Here is a 16,211-nt window from a genome sequence, read left to right as displayed (position 1 = left end):
ACAGCCAATACACCCTAACCAGCACGTCTTTCAGACTGTGGGAGGAAATTGGAGCCCCTGACGACAACCCACGCAGACACATAAGAAATAGGAGCAGGAGTAGGCCATCTAGCCCTTCAAGCTTGCCCCGCCATTCAATAAGATCATGGCTGATCTGAAGTGGCTCAGTTCCACTTTCCCGCTTTCTCCCCATGACCCTTAGTCCCCTTGCCTACCAAAAACCTATCTACCCGTGTCTTAAATATATTTAGCGAGGCAGCCTCCACCACTTCAACGGGCAGAGAATTCCAGAGATTCACCACCCTTTGAGTGAAGAAGTTCCTCCTCAACTCCATTCTAGAACATAAGAACATAAGAACATAAGAAATAGGAGCAGGAGTAGGCCATCTGGCCCTTCGAGCCTGCCCCGCCATTCAATAAGATCATGGCTGATCTGTCGTGGCTCAGTTCCACTTTCCCGCCCTCTCCCCATAACCCTTAATCCCCTCTCTTATCAAAAACCCATCAACCCGCTTCTTAAAAATATTTAGCGAGGCAGCCTCCACCACTTCAACGGGCAGAGAATTCCAGAGATTCACCACCCTTTGAGTGAAGAAGTTCCTCCTCAACTCCGTTCTAAACTGCACCCCCCCACCTTATCTTGAGGCTGTGCCCTCTAGTCCTGCTGTCCTTTCTGAGCGGGAAGAACCTCTCCACCTCTACCCTATCCATCCCTTTCATCGTCTTATACGTCTCAATGAGATCCCCCCTCATCCTTCTAAACTCTAACGAGTACAAGCCCAGTCCATTCAGCCTCTCCTCAGAGCTCAACCCCCTCAACTCCGGTATCAGCCTAGTGTTAGATGAAGATGGATGGAGGCTCATGTGGAGTGTAACCAGCAGTATGGATCTGTCAGGCTGAATGGCCAGGCTTTGTGAGGTGTGTGTAATTGCTGTGTCAGCAATTGGAAAAACCTCTCAGTTCCCTGTCCGAGAGGAGGGTTAAAACTCTGGTCGCAAGCGGTGGATTGTAGTCGGTGCAGACTCGATGGGCCAACGGACCTCTTTCTGATTCCAAGTCCACTCCTGCAAGGAGCAAGGCCTGAGCGGACTTTCTCCATCCTGGTGGGCAATTTCTTTGATTCATTCTTGTGTTGTTGGCATGGCCAGCATTTACCACCCAACTCTCTCTCTCTCTCCGCCCTCAAGACGGTGGCACCACACTGTCTTCATGATGCTCTCTGGATGCTGCGACGTTCCGAAGACATTCCAAATTGTGTTCGTTAGTGCCCACGGCACAGCCTTTTTGAGATATCTGCGCCCAGAACAACACACACCTCTGGGTCCCAGCTGCATATCTACATCTCTCAGCTGCAGTGTGTTGTTATGTTACCCAACAGTCACAGTTTCCTGTCGACGCCCAGGCCTGCAACTTCAGACAAACCTTGCAGATTATCTGTTGCTAGGCTCTCAGCAGTCTAAACATTGCACCGAAACCATCACCACAAACCTCTCCCCCACCCCATCTTGTTATTGACAGTTCTTACTAAGCTTCCGTTCTCCTTCAGGCACTGCCTACATCGGCACAGCTCTTTTAACACGGTAAAGCATCCCAAGGTATTTTCAACAAGAGTGTCTAAACCACAAGGGTGAACTGGTCAAAACTTCGGTCAAAGGGATAGGTTTTTGCAGAGAACCCCTACGGTGCAGACGGAGGACATTTGACCCATCATGTCTGCTCCAAACACAATCCCACTTAAACCCTATTCCCCGCAATCCCTCATATTTACCCTGTTAATGTCCTTGACACTAAGGGGCAATTTAGCACGGCCAATCAACCTAACCCGCACATCTTCAGAGTGTGGGAAGAAACCGGAGCACCCGGAGGAAACCCACGCAGACATGGGGAGAATGTGCAAACGCCACACAGACAGTGACCCAAGCCAGGAATTGAACGCGGGTCCCTGGCACTACGAGGCAACAGTGCTAACCACTGCGCCAGCGTAGACCAAAAAATAAACCATTCTGGCAACTGTGCATCTCACCATCTCCCCAGGTCAATATGAAACAAAGCTGCGATACTCGGAGCCAAATAGAACACTCCGAAAGCAATCTCGCCAGGTCTCTGTACCCGGAGGAAACCCACGCAGACACGGGGAGAAGGTGCAGTCTCCACACTGACTGTGAACCGAGGCCAGAATTGAACCTGGGTCTCTGGCACTGTGAGGAAGCAGTGTTAACCACTGTGTCACCACGGGTGGAAGAAAGGGAGGTAGAGAAATAGACAGGATTTCAAAAACAGGATGTGGTATCGCTGGCTAAGCCATCCCTAATTACCCTGGGAAAGGTGGCGGTGAGCTGGAACTGGAGGAGCGCAGAAATCTCGGGCAAGTTGTACGGCTGGAGGGAGGGGAAGCAATAAAGATGGGTGATACCACGAGGGCATCCAAATACAAGGATGAGATTGTTGACATTGAGTTGGACAGGGGGAGCACAGGGTGAATGGGACTCGGTGTGAGTCAGGCTGTGGAGTTTTGGACGCGCAGAGGTTTAGGGGTGGTAGAAGGTCAGGGGTCAGCCAGGAGTGAGTTGGTCAAGTCAAGTCTTGTGGTGACAGAAACATGGATGAGGTTGTCACAGTGAAGCAGTTGGGGTAGAGGTAGAGAACATGTCAACGGATAGAAATTTATGCAGGCTCCATGGACCTACTGGCTCCCTTCTGCACTCTGGGGTTTTGTAAGGATTATGATTGGTGAGGACTTGTATTCCAAGGATTTTCTAAATGCCATGGGCCTTGTTCTCCAATGTGCTAAAGAATGATCAGTATTCAAGCATCAGTAATCACAACCAATGTCTGTAATTAGATACAAATCTGTAACCGTTGTTCTTTGCAGCCATGTAAGGTGCAGTTACCCTAACCATTCAGGTAAAGTTTGGCCACAATCATCTATTCTGCACCAGCTCATAGCTGTTCTGTTCGGTTATGGGGGAGACTGGAGAATTACAGAATCCCTACTGTGCAGAAGGAGGCCATTTGGCCCATCGAGCTTGCACCATCGACAATCCCACCCTATCCCCATGACCCCCACTAATCTCCCTGACAATAAGGCTCAATTTAGCATGGCCCATCAACCTAACCCGCACATCTTTGGACTCTGGGAGGAAACTGGAGCACCCGGAAGAAACCCATGCAGGAATGGGGTGGGGGGGAATGTGCGGACTCCACACAGATAGTCAGCTGAGGCCGGAATTGAACTCGGAGTCCCTGGCACTGTGAGGCAGCAGTGCTAACCACTGTGCCATCCTCAAGAAGCTGGGACTGTTCTCCTTATAGCAGAGAAGGTTAAGGGGACACTTATTAGAAGCATTCAAAATTGCTAAGGGTAAAGTAAATAACGAACATTGGAAAATCCACTGCTGGACTCTGAAATAAAAAGAGAAAATGCTGGAAAATCTCAGTCAGTCTGACAGTGTCTGTGGAGGGAGAAGAGAGCCAACATTTGGAGTCTAGATGACCCTTTGTCAGATTTAAGCTACTTGGCAAGAGAACAAGAAAGCAGCTGAAGATAAACTATTTTCCCACATCAATACCCTAGAGGATGATGTTACATTCATCAGTAACGTTCAAAGACAAAATACTTGGAAAAGAATTTTGATCAGCTGTGGGAAAGAGCAGCAGGGTCATGGTGGCACAATGGCTCGCACTGCTGCCTCGCAGCGCCAGGGACACGAGCTCAATTCTTGGCTCCAGTCACTGTCTGTACAAAGTCTGCAAGTTCTTCCCGTGTCTGTGTGGCTTTCCTCCTGGTGCGCCAATTTCCTCCTACAGTCACAGAACCTTACAGTGCAGAAGAAGGCCCTTCGGCCCATCGAGTCTGCACCAATACATGAAAGGCCCTGACATGCCCATTTACCGGCACTTGGCCCGTGAATGTTATGGCATGCCGAATACTCATCCAGGTACTTTATAAAAGGATGTCAGGAAAACCGTCTCCACCACCCTCCCAGGTAGTGCATTCTAGATGATCACCACCTTCCGGGTAAAAAGGTTTTTCCTCAAATCCTCTCAACTTCCCAGCTCTCATGTTTAACTTGTGTGCTCCTGCGTCTGAAGGATGTGCTGGTTAGGTGCACTGTCCATGCTAAATTCACCCTCAGTGTATCCAAACAGGCGCTGGAGTGCGACAACCAGGGGACTTTCACAATAACTTCATTGCGGTGTTAATGTAAGCTTTACTTGTGACACGAATAAAAATAAATTAGGGGCTGACGATCTCTGTTAAACAGCCAGCACTGATACAATAGACAGCCTGGCCTCCTTCTCCGTGGTTCCATGACTCCCCACAAAACATGTCCGCAAGATAAGAACATTGTGGGATTGCCGGCGTTGGACTGGCGTAAACACAGTAAAAAGTCTGACAACACCAGGTTTTAGTCCAACCGATTTATTTGATAATATACTCACAAGCTTTCGAGGGGACTGCCTCTTCGTCAGGTGAATGGAGAGTTCTGGCCTCAGACAGAGCATATAAAGCACAGGCAAGTTAAAGATTACTGATTAAAATGCGAATCCTTACACCTAACCTGCTGTTCAAGACCTGAAGTGGCTGACAATGTGAGTGGAAGGAGCACTGATCACAGTTTAAAGAGATGTGTATTGTCTCCAGACAGTACAGTAAGTGAGGTTTTGCAAACCCAGGCAAGTCACGGGGGTTACAGATAGTGCGACATGAACCCTCATGAGGACGGTCTCAACAGGGATCTTGGGTTCATGTCGCACTATCTGTAACCCCCGTGACTTGCCTGGGTTTGCAAAACCTCACTTACTGTACTGTCTGGAGACAATACACATCTCTGTAACCTGTGATCAGTGCTCCTTCCACTCACATTATCAGCCACTTCAGGTCTTGAACAGCAGGTTAGGTGTAAGGATTCGCATTTTAATCAGTAATCTCTAACTTGTCTGTGCTTTATATGCTCTGTCTGAGGCCAGAACTCTCCATTCACCTGACGAAGAGGCAGTCCCCTCGAAAGCTTGTGAGTATATTATCAAATAAATCGGTTGGACTAAAACCTGGTGTTGTCAGACTTTTTAACGATAAGAACATTAACAGGGAAAAGCCACTGAGCGCAGACACCCCACACAGCACTAACTGCTTTCAGACATTCATCCTTATGACCCAGTTACGTCAGCTCCCAACACCTTGTACAATAACTCCTTTCACAATTGCTTCATTCCAGAATCTTCCTTCCTTTATTACGAGAACAGTGTTCTCTGGTCCTGGCGTTCTACCTGAACCCAGACCTGTCAGTTTTGTTTCAACGTGTTTACAGTGAAACTGCCTAGGAAGCACCTCCCACCCACACCCCGCCACCTGTGAGGAAACAGGTTTGACAACCATCATTTTCCACCTCGCGATAAACAAGAGTCAGGTCTGACAAAGGGCGGGCTGGTTTGGGGTCAGGGTTCAACTCCAAGCCCCAAGCAAACAACTCATGGACTCGGTGTCACTGATAGGCAAATGCTTTTGTCGATCGATACAGTGCGTGGGATGGTAAAACCCACAGGACATGGGGTCACTCAGCACGGCCAGTGGTGGAACTCTTGGGCAGTGGAAACACACACGACCCTACCTTTAGGGTTTCCATGCGTTCATTACGGATCGTACATTGCATCTCAGCCGGCTGTAGCTCTGTTGATTTGATGGTGTTGTCACACGTTAGTGAAAAGTATTGTTCCAAACAGTGGCACAGTGGTTAGCACTGCTGCCTTACAGCACCACGGACTTGGGTTCGATTCCCAGCTTGGGTCACTGTCTATACAGAGTCTGCACGTTCTCCCCGTGTCTGCGTGGGTTTCCTCTGGGTGCTCCAGTTTCCTCTCTCAGTCCAAAAAACGTGCTGGTTAGGTGCATTGGCTGTGCTAAATTCTCCTTCAGTGTACCCGAGCAGGCACAGGAGTGTGGCGACTAGGGGATTTTCACAGTAACTTCATTGCAGTGTTAATGTAAGCCTACTTGTGACACTAGTAAATAAACTTTAAATTTACAGTTCATGGAGGAGCGAGGAAGGAAAGGGTGCAGAATGTAATGTTACGGTTAATGCTAGGGTGCAGAGAAAGATCAGCTTAATATATGGCAGGTCCAAACATCTGATGGCAGCAGGAAGATGTTCTTGAGTCGACTGGTTTGTGACCTCAGACTTCCCAACGGAAGGAAGTGGAAGAGAGAACGTCCGGGGTGTGTGGGATCCTTAATGATGCTGGCTGCTTTGCTGAGGCAGTAGGAAGTGTAGACACAGTCAATGGATGGGAGGCTGGTTCGCCTGATGGACTGGGTTTGTTCACGATCTTTTGTAGTTTCTTGCCAGCTAAGGTCACGTACCAACCGACTCAAGAACAGCCTTTTCCCTGTGCCATCAGGTCATTGAATGGATTTCCCTTGCACTAAGTTGATCTTACTCTACACCCTAGCTACGACTGGAACACTACATTCTGCACCCTCTCCTTTCCATCTCGTGAGCGGTATGCTTTGTCTGCATAGCACGCACGAAAAAACACTTTTCACTATATACTAATATATGTGAAAATAATAAATCAAATCAAATGTATTTATTAGTTAGAAAGGTATTGTCAACGGGGGAAAGAAACTGTTTGATCCTCATCTGGCGACTGGACAATTTAGAACCTCTTTTTTATTTCCAATTAGCCTGGGAATGCAGTGTCCAGTGAGGACGGACACATCGCGTTACTGACCGTTCAGCCCATCCTCCGCCCCTCAAAGAGATCATAGAATATACAGTGTTGAAGAAAGCCTACACCAACAACCATCCTACCCAGGTCCTAGCCCTGTTATCCCACCTATTTACCTTCCTAGTCCCCATGACACTAAGGGGCAATTTAGCATGGCCAATCAACCTAACCTGCACATCTTTGGAGTGTGGGAGGAAACCGGAGCATCCGGAGGAGACCCACGCAGACACGGAGAGAATGTGCAGACTCCACACAGACAGTGACCCGAGCCAGGAATCGAACCTGGGTCCCCAGCGCTGTGAGGCAGCAGTGCTAACCACTGTGCTACCGTGCCGCCTTTGAGTAATCGGATGCGAGAATCCTCAACTCCACCTTCCTGCCTTACCCCCATCACTCTCGATTCCGTAACTGATTAAAAATCTGTCTGTCTCAGTCATGAATGTACTCGCCACATTACGGGATGGACGTGATCACACTGGAGGGGGTGCAGAGGAGGCTCACCAGGATGCTGCCTGGGAGGGATCATTAAACTTATGAAGAGAGGTTGCGTAGGCTTGGGGTTGACTGAAGGGCGACCCGATCGAGGTATTCAAGGTTCTGAGGGGCGTGGACAGAGTGGATAGGGTACAGCTGTTCCCCTTAGTTGAAGGGTCAGTCACGAGGGGTTCAAGACAAGGGGAAGGAGGTTTCGGGGAGATTTGAGGAAAACCTTTTTACTCAGAGGGTGGTGATAATCCGGAAAGCACCGCCTGGAAGGGTGGTAGAGGCAGGTTGCCTCACACCCTTTATAAAGTATCCAGATGAGCACTTGGCACCTCATAACATTCAAGAAGGGTAAGTGCTGGTAACTGGGATTAGGTGGACAGGTCAGGGCCTTTCATGTGTCGGTGCAGACTCGATAGACCAAAGGGCTTCTTCTATAACCACCCGACCTCTGGGGTAAAGGATTCCACAGATTCAATCAAGAGCGCGAGGACAGGTAACGTGGTGAAATTCAGAGAAGGAATTGAACCGGGAGTTGGTAACTGAACACTTTGTAGTGACAGGCCGGGGTTTGCAGAGAAATCTCCTCGGTTTAGAAAGCGGTAACAGGTTCCAAGTCACCGCTCTCCTATAAATAGGCCGTATTATGACAAGGAGGAATGCGGAACATTTGCACAGGGAGTCAGGTGGCCTGATGGGTTGCTCCTGGGATGACACTCACCGCAACGGAAGATGCCTGCAATGATAAACAGGTTCATCCTGCAGCCGGTCTCCTAGCAACGGCAGTCAGGCCTGTCTCCTCTGAAGTAAAATTTTGGTATTTAGGGCAGATCAGATCTTAGTATCGGCATCACAAGCACAGCTTGGCTTCAGGGGCAAGGGGGAGCAAGGGCCTTCCCCACCCCCCAGCCCTGTCTGCCTGCATCACACAGCAAGGCCTCAGGCCATTTCACAAGGGACCCCAGGAACCAGGAACAGCCTGGGGTCCCCAGAGGGAAAAAGACACAGTGAATGACTGAGAGAGAACACCCTGGTGTTGATTAGTCTATGTAAGTGAGCGGTAGGGCCCACCCAAAAGTCCTCGGTGTGGTACGCAAGAGCTAACAAGCCACGGCACAGGCCTACTCGTGTCAACCTTCAGGTGGGGGCAGGTCTCCTGTAGGCCATCCCTACTCCCAATAGCCAGACAGTGTCACAGCGATCTGACAGAGAGGCCCGTCCATCCCTTCTCGGAAGGGATTCATTCTGAAAAAAATGCTGGTCACATCAGGTCGGCTGCTAAAACGTGGCCAAGGCTCAATTTTCTTTGCTAATAACAGCCAACATGTTCAAACAAACTCCCCTGTCTGTGATTCAAGAGAATTAATCAGACGGACGTGAACTGTCGCCTTAATTATCTCAGGCCCGCGGTTTCTTTCGTCAGAACAGGACTCGGAAAGATCAGGGCCCAGGGGAGAGAAAGAGGGACGCTGCGGGAATGAAAAAGGAGGGAAACAATCTTGGATATACTTTTGGCATAAACCCCAAAGTCTGCTCCTAGTTACTTGTTCTCACGCGGTTCTCTGAAGCCGAGGGATGTTGAGACTTGAAGCACTCTGTCTGCGTTTGCAGCTTTCCTGAGGCAGCACACCCAAACATTTTGGACTCTTGTTATTTTGGATGGTAAATGGGGTTAGGTGGGCAGGTCAAGGCCTTTCATGTGTCGGTGCAGGCTCGATGGACCAAAGGGCCTCTCCTGCACTGTGTGATTCTAATAACCAGCCAGCCTCTGGGATAAAGAATTCCACAGACTCACTACCCTCAAGAGCACAAGGACAACCTTGTTGAATATATTAAAGTCACAGGTAGATAGATTTCTGATCGATAAGGGAATTAAGGGTTGGGGGAGCAGGCGGGTAAGTGGAACTGAACCACTTTCAGATCAGCCATGATCTTATTGAATGGCGGGGCAGGCTCGCGGGGCCAGATGCCCTACCCCTGCTCCTATTTCTTATGACAGGTAACATAGCTAGGAGACCAGCTGCAGGATGAACCTGTTTATCATTGCAGGCATCTTCCGTTGCGGTGAGTGTCATCCCAGGAGCAACCCATCAGGCCACCTAACTCCCTGTGCAAATGTTTCGCATTCCTCCTTGTCATAATACTGCCTTTTTATAGGAGAGCGGTGACTTGGAACCTGTTACCGCTTTCTAAACCGAGGAGATTTCTTTGCAAACCCGGTCCTGACACTACGAAGTGTTCGGTTACCAACTCCAGGTTCATCTGTAAATAGACTGGACTCCCCGATGAGTTGAGTCATCCCCTCTGCTCAAGGTCTCCTTCCTCTTTTACTCTCACAGAGGCTGGCGTTCGGACCAAATCTCTTGGCGGGCCCCCTTAATTCAGCACCTACCCCACCCTTCCCCTCCTCGCCACTGCTCCAGATCGACTATAAGGTTCCACCCAACCCAATTCAGAGGAGGAAACAGTTGGTTAACTTCAGCCATCCCAGTTTGGTTAGCATGGAAAATATAGCATGATGTTTGGCCCAACTGGACTAGGCCAGCAGCCTCGTCCCACCTTGCTTTATGTCACCCCCATCGCCACATCACGTTTTACCTTCATGAATTTAGCTCCCCTAAAAACACAATCTATTTACCTCACGCTCCACGCCGAGGGACTCTTGTTATTTTGGATAGTAAATGGGGTTAGGTGGGCAGGTCAAGGCCCTTCATGTGTCGGTGCAGGCTCGAAAGTTACATATTGACCACACATCATGCAAAGGCGGTTCGCATGAAAATTTTGCCAAATTACTGAGTGGCTAACTTAACAACAGTGCAGAAGGAGGCCATTCAGCCCATCGAGTCTGCACTGACCGCAATCTCACCCAGGCCCTATTCCTGTAACCCCATGTATTTACCCTAGCTAGTCTCCCTGATCATAAGGGGCAACTCAGCATGGCCAATTCACCTCACCCAAACATCTTTGGGCTGTGGGAGGAAACCCACGTAGAACGTGCAAACTCCACACAGGCAGTGACACAAGGCTGGGAATCGAACCCGAGTCCCTGGCGCTGTGAGGCAGCAGTGCTAACCCCTGTGCCACCGTGCCACCCCAAACTCCTGCGCCCTAGTTTTTGACTATCCGACAAATTGAATCCTCATGGGCTAAAAATTTGTCGTGGCCCATTTGCAGGGTTGCGGTTTGTCTCCAGCTTGCACGAATTAAATTGGATGGGATTGTACAGCCTCGCTCAGGCGAGACCGGGAATTCCCTCCCGGGATCAACGGAGATTTCTGTTGTCGGAAAGTGAATGCATCATCGATGGACCTCACGCCCAGCACGTCACCAAACCTACCCTGCTGCTCAAACCCCTGTCCCTCACCTAGCAACACTCCCTAGTCCTCAGGATGGCAACCTAACAATCAGATACACCACCTCAGCCTCACACGCCTTCCAACAATACAGTCCACGACCGGCTCCCATTATTCTAGATACTCAACTGTGTGGCAGGTAGCCCAACACAATCAATTGACACTTCACCGTCCTCTTATCTTGCAAGGTCTGTTCAACTGCTGGGGTGGGAGCAGGAGTGTTGGGGGTCAACGATGAGGCCGTGTACAGGACTGACGGGCTTGCAACTGAGCTCCGCACACCATCGACAAAAACACAGGAGTCCAACTCTGACTTGGCAGAAGGCATCACACAGATGTTGGTCTCGCTCCATCTCCCTGTCACGCTGCAGACCCTCAGGCATTTCAACTGCAGTAGTCCTCGCGCAGACCACACTAAATCCTCTGACCATCCCCAACCCACCCAGTTGCAAGAATTGAAGACTTGAGGTACAAAACCCCATCTAATTAAATGTAGTTAAGCCCAGCTAATAAAAGGGTGGCACAGTGGTTAGCACTTTTGCCTCGCAGCGCCAGGGACCCGGGTTCAATTCCAGCCTCGGTCACTGTCCGTAGGCAATTTGCACATTCTCCCCGTGTCTGCGTGGGTTTCCTTGGGGTGCTCCGGTTTCCTCCGACAGTCCAAAGATACGCGGGTTAGGTGGATTGGCCATGCTAAATTGCTCCTTAATGTCAGGGGGATTAGAAGGGTAAAGACATGTGGTTACGAGGATAGGGCCTGGGTGGGATTGTGGTCAGTACAGACCTAATGGGCCGAATGGCCTCCGATTGCACTTCAGGGACTCTGTAATTAAGAAACTCTGAAATTTTGATTTACAGGATGTGGATTCTCAGTTGTACTTGACCCACAAGGTACAAATAACAGCATAGATGAATCAAATAGAATTTATTGAACAAGAATTGACTTGGCAAAAAGCAGTGAGGACAATATAGTTTCTCATCTCCCCAGGTGCTCTTGCTATTGTCAGCACAGCTGCCGTTTGTCTCGCTTTGAAGTGATGTTGAACTGTGTCCAGAGCAGTCATATCCCAAAAGCCACTGTATCACCGTGCCAACAAATATACCGATTCCCCAACACTTAGCCTTTAATCTCACATTGTTTTTGGAGATGGTCCAAATCACACTCAACACCTCCCTGCCCCCCCCAAACTTTCCAACCCTTGCCTTAGGGAGGTTAAGCCGAGAGACATGCCAGAAATTTTACTGCCTCGCCCACCCGAAGCTCCTAAGATCCCACCCCAGGCCAACCGAGAATGCCGTTCCGCCAGACGCACCCGTCCCGATTCCGGGATGGACATGCTGGTGAAATTCCGGCTATAGCTCCATCTCTGGCTTCCTCAGGCCCCAACTTCCTCGGAAACCCAGAATTTACATTCCAGTACAAACAAATAACGCATTTCCTTCCAGATACTGAGAAGCCTTGAATGAAGTCACACTCTCTTGTCAACATGTTTTAACCCAACTATCACAAACTAAAGGTTCTCCCCTGGTACAAATCAATTAAAGAAATACACGGGTTGTTTAAAATGAAAGTTGCCAAAACTCTACCACCTCGCCTGCCACAGAATTGGAGTGGGCGAGAGGCTGCCAATGGAAATATCTGTTGACCTCGGCAGGAGTTTTCGGTCTCACTCAAGCAGGATGTAAAGTCCCGCCCAATGTGGTATCTTAAGTTTACAATGTTTTTTGCCATTCCTTCAACCTGGTTAAAAAACATCTAATTATTTATTGAGGCTTCCATTAACAATGCAATTAAGTTACTTACACCACACTCTGGTGCCTGTTTGGGTGCATTGAGGGAGAATTTAGCACGGCCGATCCACCTAACCAGCATGTCTTTCAGACTGAGAGGGGAAACTGGAGCACCCGGAGGAAACCCACGCCGTCACAGGGAGAATGTGCAGACACGTTGGCACTGCTGCCTCACAGTGCCAGGGACCCGGGTTCGATTCCAGGTCTGGGTCACTGTCTATGCGGAGTCTGCACGTTCTCCCTGTGTCTGCGTGGGTTTCCTCCGGGTGCTCCGGTTTCTTCCCACAGTCCAAAGATGTGCGGGTTAAGTGGATTGACTGTTAAATTTGTCCCTTGTCAGGAAGACTAGTTAGGGTAAATGCATGGGGGGATAGGGCATGGGGGAGATTGTGGTCAGCATGAACTTGATGGGCTGAATGGCCTCCTTCTGCACTGTAGAGATTCTATGATTCTACTCTGCCCAGACAGTGACCCAAGCCAGGAATTGAACATGGGTCCCTGGCACTATGAGGCAGCAGTGCTAACCACTGTATTGTGTGGCCATTGGAAGTTATGCAGCTGCTTTAACTCCAAACTCAGAGGAACTTAGTCAAGAAAACAATTGTGTTTCTCTACAAACAATAGCTTTCCTGTAAAACATTCCACCCAGTAGAAATGCAAACCACACCACAGAAAAGTGCTTAACGAATAAATTCCAAATATCTTCCAGATTCAAATGATGAATAATCAAAATCTCACGTAGCGAGGATGTAACAACATTCGCTGGCAAATCGAGAAACTCACTACAACACCCCTGGAAACACACCATGCTAAGTTCTAGGATGGTGGCACAGTGGTTAGCACTGCTGTCTCATAATGCCAGGGACCTGGGTTCAATTCCCAGTTTAGGTCACTGTCTGTGTGGAGTTTGCATGTTCTCCCCGTGTCTGCGTGGGTTTCCTCCCAGAGTCCAAAAGACGTGCTGGTTCGGTGCATTGGCTGTGCTAAATTCTCCCTCAACGTACCCGAACAGGTGCCAGAATGTGGCAATCAGGGGATTTCGCAGTAACTTCATTGCAGTGTTAACGCAAGTCTACTTGTGACACCACTTCCTTTTTTTTATTCTTTGGGTTTCAAAACCGCTAAAAAGTCTGCCACGTGGTACTTTATCAAATGCCTTCTGGGAGCCCATGTATACCATATTAACTGAGTTACCCGCGTCAACCCTCTGTAACTTCATTGAAAATCGCAACTTTCAAGCTGTGATATAAATGTACATTCCTGTTTTTGATCCAATGTCACACAGGAGGGTCAAGGATTTTAACACCTGGATGGATGCCCTAGCCCCTGACCCCAAGATACAATGGGATGCATAAGAACTTAGGAGTTAGGAGCAAAAGTGGGCAAATTCAGCTCTTCCAGCCTGCTCTGGCATTCAATCAGATCATGGCTGATCTCTCCGTGGTCTCAAACCCACCTCCCCATCTGTTCCCCATATCCCTTTAACACATATCTATCTCTTTCTTGGAACATTTAACGATTCGGGCTCCACGTGCTATGGGGCAGTGAGTTCCGTGAACTCACCACCCTCTGCGAGAAGTAGTTCCTCCTCATCTCAGTTTAAATTGACCATCTCTCAACCTCTTGATCTCGATTGCCTCACAAGGGGAAACATTTGGTCCACGTTTACTTTGTCAACCCCTCTTAGTATTTTCGATACCTCGGTTAGATCCCCTCTTGCCCTTCTGAGCCCGTGCGAACCCGAGCTGTTTAATCTCTCCTCGTCAACCCCCTGATCCCTGGAATCAAAGACCTACCAGAGGACGCCAATCCTTTGAAGACACAAGTGAGGAGCACCAGCAGAAGCAACGTTACTCCGTGTGGCCTGTGGCTCTTCTGCCCAACCATCCCATCGCACATTTTCAGGAGACTTAAGGCAATTCTCCAAAAGTTTCAAACTGTACCAGGAGGCGAGGGAAAAGAGAACAGAAACAGTTAGTGTGTCGGTACGTCCAAGGCAAAGGAAAAGTGTGAATTTGCATTTATATTTTGCTCCTGTAACTGCAGCATGTCCCCAAGTCAACTAAATACTTTCGAATCTCGTCACGTACTAAAAACACGGTCACCAATTTGCATACAGACAATTTAAGATACAGCAGCGTGATAATGACTGGGCAATCCGTTTTTAATCTCTTATCTCCTACCATAATAAATATTGGCCCAAGTTCTCTTGCTTTTCTTCAAAATGGCGCCTGGCATTCTCTACCTCCACCCCAGAGCCTCGGCTTTTAGGGTAGCACTGCTGCCTCAAAGCGCCAGGGCCTGGGTTCGATTCCGGCCTCCGGTCACTGCCTGTGTGGAGTTTGCACATTCTCCCCATGTCTGCGTGGGTTCCCTCTCACAGTCCAAAAATGTGCGGGTTCGGTTATTTGGCCATGCTAAATTGACCCTAGAGTCAGGGGGATTAGTAGGGTATATATGTGGGGTTACGGGAATGGGGCCTGGAGGGGGGGGGGGGGGGGGGGGGGATTGTGGTCAGTGCAGACTCAATGGGCTGAATGGCCTCCTTCTATGGATCTCTATAATGTCTCACCTGCAAGGGTGGGATCTCCAACACTGCAGCACTCTCTCAAAGCTGCGGTGGGGCGATCAGCCGACATGAAACGCCCAAGCCCCTGGAACGGGACTTGAACTCACAACCTCCCTGGCTCGCTGGTGAGGACATTACCACTGAGCCACAGCTCAGTCAAGTTGTAGGTGTGTTTGAAACAAAACCAGGAGGTGCTGGAAAATCTCAGCAGGTCTGAAGAGCATCACTGAAGAGTGAACAGGGTCCATGTTCCAAGTCTGGGTGACTCTTCAAGGGGCGATCCAGAAACGTTGGCTCTATTCTCTCCCGACAGATGTTATCAGACCTGCTGAGCTTTTCCAGCATCTTCTGTTTCAGATTCCAGCATTCGCAGTATTTTATTTTTAGTTGATGTAGATGTTCCTGACTCCGGTGGTTCCCCCTTGCTCAGGAGCTCTGCAACACTACCTCAAGCAGAGGTCGTGCATGTGAATGTGGTTATAAATACCGTATTTATATTGCAGCTCTGACGTAAAGAGAAGGCCCAAATCACATTAAGCAAGAGGAGGAGATACAGATTACTAGATAAAAGGAGTGAGCCAAGAGGGGAAAGCGAGGACAACCCTCATCTGTGCTTTGTGTTACTCAATGCTGAATTATTTTTTCACCAGCCTCACATCTTCCATCAATTTGACCTGACCCAAAACTTTGCTGTCCATATTCTGGTCCTGACTCTTCACCCAACACCCCTATCATTGAATCAGGGCAGAACGAGGCCATTCAGCCCATCTAGTCTGCATCAACCACAATCCCACTCAGGCCCTATGCCCGTAACCCCATATATTTACTGTATACTCATGGCGCCAGGGACCTTGGGTCACTGTCTGTGTGGAGTCTGCAGGTTCTCCCTATGTCTGCGTGGGTTTCCTCCGGTTTCCTCCCACAGTCCAAAAGACGTGCTGGTCTGGCCTACATGTGACTCCAGAGCCGAAACAATGTGGGGGACTCTCAACTGCTCCCCAGGGGCAGCATTTATTGGCCAGCCAGCGACACCCATGTCCCACGAATGAATAAAAAGAAACAAGAGGGGGACACAGATCTTGTGAGGCAATGAGCCTGGGGTGACGAGGATCATCCAGAGTTAAAGAGAGGAGGTTGGTGCAGACACCGACCCCCTCTGCATCACCTCCAGCCCAAGGCCTAGGCAGGGTTACTATCCGGGCTGTACCAATCCCACACACCCTCCTCCCCCCCACCCCCCCACCAACACACACACACACACACACACACACACACACACACACCC

General features: G+C 49.3%; 1 protein-coding gene across 1 annotated transcript in view; it reads right to left on the bottom strand.

Moving 5' to 3' along the window:
- Positions 1 to 16,211, bottom strand: part of susd6 (sushi domain containing 6) — a 63,096-nt gene that overhangs the window by 35,303 nt on the left and 11,582 nt on the right. The window contains exon 2 of the mRNA XM_080203032.1: positions 14,154 to 14,294. Within this exon, the coding sequence (XP_080059158.1) occupies positions 14,154 to 14,256 (103 nt within the window). The 5' untranslated portion in view covers positions 14,257 to 14,294. The remainder of the gene's footprint in view (positions 1 to 14,153; positions 14,295 to 16,211) is intronic.

Source organism: Carcharhinus amblyrhynchos, chromosome 14 (genome assembly GCF_965287045.1).
Source record: "Carcharhinus amblyrhynchos chromosome 14, sCarAmb.v2.hapA, whole genome shotgun sequence".
In the NCBI taxonomy this organism is placed as follows: domain Eukaryota; kingdom Metazoa; phylum Chordata; class Chondrichthyes; order Carcharhiniformes; family Carcharhinidae; genus Carcharhinus; species Carcharhinus amblyrhynchos.
This window is presented reverse-complemented; position numbering and strand designations above follow the sequence as displayed.